Source organism: Xiphophorus hellerii, chromosome 16 (genome assembly GCF_003331165.1).
Source record: "Xiphophorus hellerii strain 12219 chromosome 16, Xiphophorus_hellerii-4.1, whole genome shotgun sequence".
Taxonomy (NCBI): domain Eukaryota; kingdom Metazoa; phylum Chordata; class Actinopteri; order Cyprinodontiformes; family Poeciliidae; genus Xiphophorus; species Xiphophorus hellerii.
The window spans coordinates 14,789,035-14,797,752 of record NC_045687.1 but is presented as its reverse complement, the minus strand read 5'-3'; the positions used below and the strand labels follow the sequence as shown (position 1 = coordinate 14,797,752).

General features: G+C 40.0%; 2 protein-coding genes across 2 annotated transcripts; one reads left to right on the top strand and one right to left on the bottom strand.

The window, feature by feature from the left end:
* Positions 1 to 2,367: 2,367 nt before the first annotated feature.
* Positions 2,368 to 4,954, bottom strand: LOC116734999 (zona pellucida sperm-binding protein 3-like). Its single transcript, XM_032586576.1, has 10 exons — positions 4,330 to 4,954; positions 4,143 to 4,258; positions 3,962 to 4,065; positions 3,721 to 3,895; positions 3,490 to 3,607; positions 3,342 to 3,424; positions 3,119 to 3,279; positions 2,896 to 3,051; positions 2,754 to 2,825; positions 2,368 to 2,691 (listed from the first exon to the last, which is right to left on the bottom strand). Exons 1-10 carry the CDS (start codon positions 4,705 to 4,707, stop codon positions 2,516 to 2,518), a joined length of 1,539 nt encoding a protein of 512 aa, XP_032442467.1. The 5' UTR covers positions 4,708 to 4,954; the 3' UTR covers positions 2,368 to 2,515.
* An 857-nt stretch (positions 4,955 to 5,811) lies between these two features.
* On the top strand, positions 5,812 to 8,702 carry LOC116735000 (uncharacterized). Its single transcript, XM_032586577.1, has 4 exons — positions 5,812 to 6,050; positions 7,001 to 7,351; positions 7,421 to 7,527; positions 8,225 to 8,702. Exons 1-4 carry the CDS (start codon positions 6,002 to 6,004, stop codon positions 8,435 to 8,437), a joined length of 720 nt encoding a protein of 239 aa, XP_032442468.1. The 5' UTR covers positions 5,812 to 6,001; the 3' UTR covers positions 8,438 to 8,702.
* Positions 8,703 to 8,718: the final 16 nt, after the last annotated feature.

The following is an 8,718-nucleotide window of genomic DNA, read 5'->3' as shown; positions in this document are numbered from 1 at the left end:
TTTCCTGTTTTTATGCTTTCAGTGGGTGTGGCTTTTGGTACATGGTGCAGCATCAGATTACTGTTCTGTGACACAGTTTTACAGCTGGTTTCAATTCTACAGCAATAGAAACTTAGCTGTGATTATAACTAAAAAAATAAGCAAGGCTGCTTAACTGCACAACATCCGCTAATGAATCTATTTTTCTTATACAATTAGAATTAAGTACTGAGAGCAGAAATAACAGAAGTCTTTTCTGCAATCTTTTTGTAAAGGAAGAATTCACATTACATTTAGAATCAGTTTATAATAAATAAATATGCTAATAAATAATCAAAGGATAATCATACTTTATATAAACACTTAACATTCTTTGGCTAAAACCAGCTGTTTAACGCCCTGCAATAGTGGGCTACTTGATTTCATGTGTCTCCATCATTTCCAGACCCTGTGAATGTGAACATGCAATGAGAGGGGTGTAAAATATCATAAAATCCACCTGCACAATCCTGGATCCAAATCCATTTTATCAGTAAGTTGGTTTGATTAGATGATGTTTTCTATCTTTTCTGAAGTCAAATACAAAGTCAAAAAGAGGTTTTGTTCTCTCAGGTGTGGTAGAGCAGGATGAATTTGGCATCTGCTGTAGACCAGTTTACTCTCTCAGCAAACTCTGGGAAGATAGTGGGAGAGGCACAATTTAGTGTAACTCTTTGAAATCTGCTCAAAGCATTTCTCAGCTTTCAGTGCCAATGGTTCTGATTCTTGATTTATTCCGAAATGTTAAATGTGGAAATTTTGCCCTAAAACATTCATGTTTTGATATTGGCAACTGATATTGAGGGAAGAAATACTCATATTTTGATTGGTGTTGTTGCTAAGCAGCTCGGACTTTTGTTTAGCCAACCTTTGTCATTAGGGTGTGTTAACATTGGACTCTAGATGTAATGTCAACCAGGTGCAGCTGTCTTTTAAAAATCTCTTCTTCCTCAGCAGGTTTAACACCCTAATGTTCTTATAGGAATTCATGTTACTTATTATAGAACTTTATAATCTGGTGAAAGTTACTTGTCTTCTACAGGTGTAACCAGATTTTAAAAATTGATTCAACCTGTAGACCACAGCAGGTGCACCCAGTTTCCAAAGCCCTATTGTCTGACCAGGCATAACCTATGTCCTTAACCTCTAATTATGTGGGCTTCCTAACTAATTCACCATGTTTGTTTAAAGTTTTTAGTGTTTTGATATTAAAATTTCTGTTGAAAATGTGAACGAGAATTAAGTTTAAGAAAATACTCCGACATTGGATGTTTTGTACTTAGGGAAGGCACATAAGTACTTCATGTGCCTTCCCCAAGTACATTAAAATATTTTAAAATCCACTAATATGGTCATTTCATCAGAAAGGAAAGCATTAGTTGAAGTCATAACTCTCAGGCCAAGTGGAGCACTGACATGACTGAAATTGAGTATGTTTAGGTTCAGCCAATATTCTGAACCGATCCATTTGTGTATTGGTTTCAGGTGTTTGAGTGGTGACAGTAAAGTTTTCAGGCACAGTACATTAGTCACAAGTGCAGATGTTTCACAGTTTCAATAAGACTCATTTGATATGCCATTTCCCTCCAATATTTTCATCTTTGAAAGTCATTCTCACAGGCTCTCCAATGCCAAAAGATACAGAAGCCTCATCCAATATGTACAGCTTCTTCTGGTGGAGTTTTGGAAAACTGCAGGAGGGTAAAGCCCCAAATAATCAATAGTTTCTGGAAAATTTCAACTCAACTATGACAATTGTCTCAGACAGTTTCCTATAACCATGGAAACTTACTAAATGTGTTCAAAGCACAAATGTCCCAGTTGCAAAAGTTTGACTCCAGGTAGGATTTCTCAAATAACTATACAGAGGAAAAACATCTGTTAAGTTGCACAAAATTTGAGACCAAACTTCAGCTTTAATTAACATTTGCAAATGGAGAAAACATACAAAGCTCACATCTCAGTGAGAATCGGATGAGTTCTGACTTGGGGATGAACATCCCCTCATCTACATAGGATACATCACACATTACGCAGCCACACCCACTGGCTCAAGTGTCAGGCAAAAATCTATAAGTTACTTATCTGTGAGTTTCAGTTGATCAGGATTGCAGACACATTCACAGCTCAACTTTGGCCATATTCTCTGTGTTTCTTGTGGATAAGACACCCTTTCAGGTTTATCTAACGAAACGTAATAGATAACTTCTACTTTCTGTGTCCAAAAAGGCGTTTCTCCAAAAAGGCCTCTCTGCGGATGGCTGAACAGATACTAGTAACTGAACTTCTACAAAATAGGCTCATCACCTTAGCCATGTCTAACATCTCTAACCACTGCACATCCTGTTCTTCACTTATTTGCGGAGGGTCAGAAGAGCATATGTCCTGCTGAGCTGCAACTGAGTGCAAACCTTTAATAAAAACATCATAAAGTGTACATTGAAAGTAATTAAACATTGTTAATTAATTTTTCCTTCACACACCAGTGATAAATATTTTATTTCTTTGGTTCAGATAGATCAGAAAGGTCTGTTTCAGTAGCAGTTGCATTCTTCACTGTAGAGGTGCTGCTGGTGTAACCAGATTTGGTGTTGTTGGCCATTGACGCATCTAAGGATTTCAGTGTGAACTTCTTGGTTGCTTCATCATGAAGTCCAGCTTCCTCAAAGTCACCTGAAAGATACATAAAGTAATTATAGGGCCAACTTAGACTCAGCAAGATTTTAAGACCGTACCCTTCAGTCCAGTTTCATTTTCAGCATCTAGTTCAGAGGTAGAGCGCTCATGAAGCAGTCCCTTCCCCAGATCTGGAAGAGAGACGCCATTTCGCCAAGATGAACATCGAGTTATGCCTTTTAAATATTCACTTAAACCCACCAGTTTTGTAGATTCCACTTCTCCAGTGGCTGCCATAGAGTGTCGGTCTGTAAAGTTTCTGGATGACACTAGGGAGCTCCTCAAAAGGAAGACGTACACTTTTACTTAATGGCAGGATAGTCAGGGGACCCACTCTGGTCTCTCGCTCCCACAGAGCTGAAAAATTAGGATTTTTCAGAAACCATTTTGCAATGCAAACAGACATGAGGGAGAGTGTCTTTACCCTTGCTAGTCTTCAGCCCACTCCACCACATGGATTCAGCAGCAGCCACTTTCCCAAAACCACGAGGACCAACCATCCCAGGAATGCCAGACTTGCCTGGCACTTGATTTTGGGCTTTGCAATATCCACACAAGTAGTCATTGCCATCAGCTGACCTCCATCTGAGGAGAAGATTCAGCCTCATTCATGTCACACTGCCAATTCACTTACTAATTTCACTCACCTTCCATTCAGGAAAGTGCAGGCCTTGTTTGGTGCTTCAACATCATTTACTGGCACAGCAGTTAGGTGGCATGTGATGTAGAGCTAAAGAGAAAGAGAGTGATAACTAATCTGAAGACGTGTGCCAAGGTAGAGGAACACATCCTCACCTGTCCTCTGTCATCGTTGTGGAACTTGAAGGCATCAATGGTTAACTGCAGCTTGTCATCTCTGGTCCTGGGTAAAAACTGTGCCTTTGAGTTTGGAAGCCGAGAGTCAACCAAGCATCTACAAAGACAAAGGAGGTCCAGAAACTATGTATTGATGGGTACATGTTTGGTAAACTCACTTTAGTTATGCGATAGCAGGTACTTTGACACCTAGAATCTTCAGTTTCTCACCCATTTTCAATGAAGATGTATTTAGGATCAGAGTTTAGAGCTGGTTGAAGTGTGGCCACACAGCTGCTCAGAAACACTCTGAGACCCATGTGGTGACCAATCCTCACGGAGGCCTCAAGGTTGATTGGCTCACCAAGGAAAAACACGTTGGCACCTCTTTCATACATCCAGTCATCTGGAGAAAAGAACATGGGGATGAGCTGGAATTAAGCCCGAGAGCTGAGGGAAGAACTGAACGCACCATTCATTAGCTTCAAGCTAAAGTGCAGAGTTTCCACTCCAGCTTGGGTAGACACGAAGGGAATCCATGTTGGCATGAGTGAAGAGCTGGATACACCATACTTCCTATAAAAGTAGATACTTTACAGGTAAAAAACAGCTTTTCAATAATTTAAACGTTCAGTAGTAAACGAGAGGCAGACCTTTCATAATGGCATTCAACTGGGATTACTGCCTCGTCCATGTGAACTACCCCACTAGGGGACGCCAGAGGAGAGTAAACAAGGAGGTTTGTGTAGACAAGGGAGTCCTTAGTCATCTGGAAGAGCAGCAAGTTTAGAAACAGGATATACATAGTGAAATAACCAGCAGCAGACTAGGTCAAGTTACCCAGTGTTTGGTGCCACAGTCATCCAGCCCAACAACAATCCTGTATTCCTCTGCAGAAGTAGCTGCAGCTCTGCAGAACTCATTGTCCTCCACACCAAGACGCAGCTCCCGATTGTCCACCGGAGCGCCAACTGCAAACATATCAGCAGCAATCACCACTTCTAGAGAGTCAGGATGGCAGACCACACGGACAGTGTTGACGAGCTCTGGCTGGTGCTGCTCCTGTTGAACCATGGCAAGAGTCTGCTGCGGCCGAGGTCTTGGAAGAGAGGAATACGGCGCGTACTGCGAGGATTTAAGAGCCAGCGCTAAATGAGGGCAGACTCCAGAAAACATAACCCCTAAAAGGAGGTTACACCAAAGCCAAAACATATCCATGAGGAAACTCCAACCAGCTTGGCAAACAGGTTCAGACTGCAAGTGCTACTGACTGACCCACAAGACAGTGAACCAAGCAGCGCAGTGTTGATAGTTAAATCACAGCTGAGCACACCTGCGCTGAATTACTCCTAATTAGCTGCTTCCACACTAAACAGCTTCTTTCTGACCCAGACTCACTTTACAAACGGAAAATTCACACATCCTTTGCTCAGGTTTGAAGATATATAGGAAAAAATTTATTTCTGAATTACATCTCCGTCCAGTTGATGGTGGTAATACACAAAGTATGTAAACTGCCAGAAAACGTTACAGAAAAAGAATCCTTTGTTAAGTCATTTAAGCATGTGCACAAAATAACCATGTTAGAATAGTAAGAAATGAGATGTCAGATAAAATGATAAAATAAGCAAATAAAAGAAAAAATGTAGATATAAAGTTAAAAAGGTCCAAATCTGAAGGCAAAAGTATATTTTGGATCAAAGTGATAAAACAGCAACTTCAGCAGAATAATGGACCGAAACCAAAACGTCTGAACAACATTCAGAGCAATGTCAGAGTCAAAACAAGGAGCCAATAGAAGAGAAAAGATACTTCTGAATACAATAAGAATGTCTCACTGAAACTTGAATTGAATCCTTTCATGAAGAAAACATGAAAATCAAACCAGAATAGTGTCAATTAGATTTTGGAACATTGGGGAACCAAATTTTAAGGATATATTATTTAATTTATATTTTTATTTTTTTATTTTTGCAGAATCCTGTTGTTTTTAAATATGTATCAGAAGTGTGTTGAAGGTTTGATCCAGAAGATGGCAGTAATGCGTCAGTTTGGATACCACGTTTGAACTTCATTTTCCACACTTACATTAATTCAACCATTTTTTCATAAAAAAAACAACAAACAAACAAACAGGGCCAATCAAAGGTACAAGCAGGACGGTTCTTTAGATGGAAGAAAATTGACTCTCTTTTTATTTAGTGAAGTCAGAAACGAAAAAAAGATGCTTTTTGTATTTTCTCCCATAGAAGTAGTTTCTTAAACTCTGTGGTTTCCCACCCTGTTTCTGTGCATCATTTCAGACCTTTCATCTGCTGCCTGGCTGTGTGCAGACCAACCACTGTGTTCTAATAGCTGCTCTTGTTTTGAGGCTGTCTTCCTGTTCTTCAGGGTGAGGAACAATAAGAACCAAAGGGTTGTCCCAAACGCCTGCCAGAAAGCAGAGCGGGCTACGACTACGTTATGACCTGACTCTAGAATATTTGCCAGGTTTTCTTTAAATGCTAACACCATGAAGACACATCTACAGTTTGTTCTCCTCCTAATTCAGCTCTTTGAAGGTAAGGTGATTTCCACTTTCCACACAGAAACCGCTAAGTAAAGTTATTTAAACTTTGTTTTAACAAATGTGAGTCGGCCTCAGTGGTCAAGCCCCTGGCACATTTAGTTTTTGTTTGTTTGCTTTTCATTTAGTAACAAAGTTTGTTTCTGATTTAAAATTATAACAACTTAATAAGATTGTACAAAAGTGATTACATCTGCTTTTGCTTATACTTTAACAAAAAAATAGCATGTCAAAAATTATTTACATCCCTCTCGATGATCAAGTGTTTTGACTCCAGCAATGAAGCACTTATCGCGATTATCCATTAAAGACCCTAACATTTTCATTCAATCTTTTTTCTCAGTAGTTCAAGTTCAGTCAGATTGGATGAAAAGCATCAGTAAAGAGGAATTTTCACAGATTCTCTAATTGATTCAGTACTGGATTTGACTAGGCCATTTTAACACATGAAGATGCTTTGGTTTAAACTGTAAACCAAAGCATCTTCGTAGTATCTTCACAGTCATTGACCTTCTGGAAGGTCAACTTCTATCCAAATCCTAAGGTTTTTGCAAGTTGTCTTCCAGGATTGTCCTGCTCTTCGCTCCATCCTGATCATCTCCTCTGTCCCTTCAATGTGCAGTATTAGTTTTCTGCTACATATGTATATCATATGCAGCAGCAAGCAACTATAAATATGTATTACCAACTGTGTGGGTCCAAAATGTCCATTTTAATTTCATCATCTGGCCAGAGCACCCTTTGTTTCCTGTGTAGCAAATTGCAAAAAGAAGATAAACAGAACATGGGCTTCCTCTGCTGCTCCTTGGAACTATACTAAGATTAAAACACACACAGGTGGACACTTTTTGCTACTGTTGGAACCATGATCTAAATTAATGAACTAACATACGGTGATTTGTTTGTATTTTACCAGCGGCTGACACTTGTTACTTTTTCTCTCAGCCTGTGCAGAGGTGATCTTTCAGCGGCTGGCAGAGGACCGGTCTCTGGTTCTCTCCTGCACCCCTCAGCAGGAACGGGGTCATCTGGTGGGACTCCATCTGTACCACCGCGGCCCCCAGAGCCAGACCACTCTGCTCTCTGTGGCCGAGGGCAGCACAGTCAGGAAGGACCCAGAGCGCGGGGCCCGTCTGCAGCTCAGCGGGGGGCTGAACTCGCCAAGGATCAACGTTAGCATCTCTCACCTGCAGCTGAGTGATACGGGACTTTACATGTGGGAGCTGAGTTACAGACAGAAGAACAGCTCAGATCAGGTCCTCCTCGGGGCACAGAGGTACTTCCTGCTGGTGGAAGGTATGTAGCTCACGGCAGTTTAAATTAAATAGGTTGATTTATTGTAACAATGATGTGTTTCTGTCACAGGGAGGTCATGTGGGTGCTCTCATGGTTACATCCCTCTGCTCCTCACCATCTCTGCAGCAGCAGGCCTTCTCCTGCTGACAGTGAGCTTGTTGGCCATGGAGAAATGTGTGAGTAGTAATTTTATTCATTTCAATTGCAGATTTATCAAATAGATTTTCTCTCTGATCTGTTTTCCTGACATAAATCTCTATAGCAGCTCTTCAAGGGAGATATAACTGAAAATGAAAATCATTATTTAAGCCATCTGCTTATTTGGAGCAGCTAATGAAGACTGATTATAATGTAATAAAACATTCTCAAATCATCACAAAGGTAAAAATAACTACAATCCTAATATATTTTATTTCCAGAAAACACTAAGCAATCAAAATTATGCGATATTTTACAGAAAATGTAGTATTAAGGATTGAAGTTTGGTTGATAGAACAAATAGTATATTCTGATTTTTATTCCTTTTGGCTCCAACATCTTTAACAAAAATTGATGCTTATTTCATCACAGAAATTATTCGTCATTTTTCCCTACTGATGACACTGAGAAAAAACAAACAAAAGAAAAATAAAGCACAATTTGTATAACACTTCAGTTGCAAAACCTCTACAATTTCTAAGTAAGGAGTAGTTATCCTTTTTTGTTTTCTGGTGGAAGACAACAGATTTTCAGAAGCTCAATCTCAGTCTGATCTGACTGAACACGATTAAGTTTGCGTTTGTGACGGTAGGACAGAACAGGCTGCTTTCTGGCTTATCTTTCAAGCAGCTTGATGATATACAGACAGTTTCTGAAGATATATTTGTTTTGTAGGTAAGATTAAGGCATCATCGCCCACCGCAGCCTCATTCTCCCATCTATGAGGAAATGAGCAGGAAGCAGCAGAGCGCAGGAAGCCCCAAAATAACCCAGGAAGCCTCTCTGCAACCGGAGGAAGTCAACTTCCCAGTTTACGCCAACCCAAACATCCGGCAGCCACAGGACAACTACTACGCCTGTCCCCGACAGCTGGCCGTCAGAGTGTGAACTTCGGCAACACACCGACAGGAAGTGACGTCGACGCGGTCAATAAAAACAAAGACAGCCAAACGGACAAGAAAAAAAATGCTATTTTATTAATATTTGAAAGAAGCTCCATAGTTCATGAAAACATTTGTTTCGGTGCATGTCATTTAACAATCACATTCTATGAGGAGAAAGATATACAGAGAAAACAAAAATAAAACATTACAAGCCACTGACTTCTCATTAACTCTCAGTAACAACATTTTTACTTATTTAAAAAAAAAAAAGGCAAAAAAAAAAAA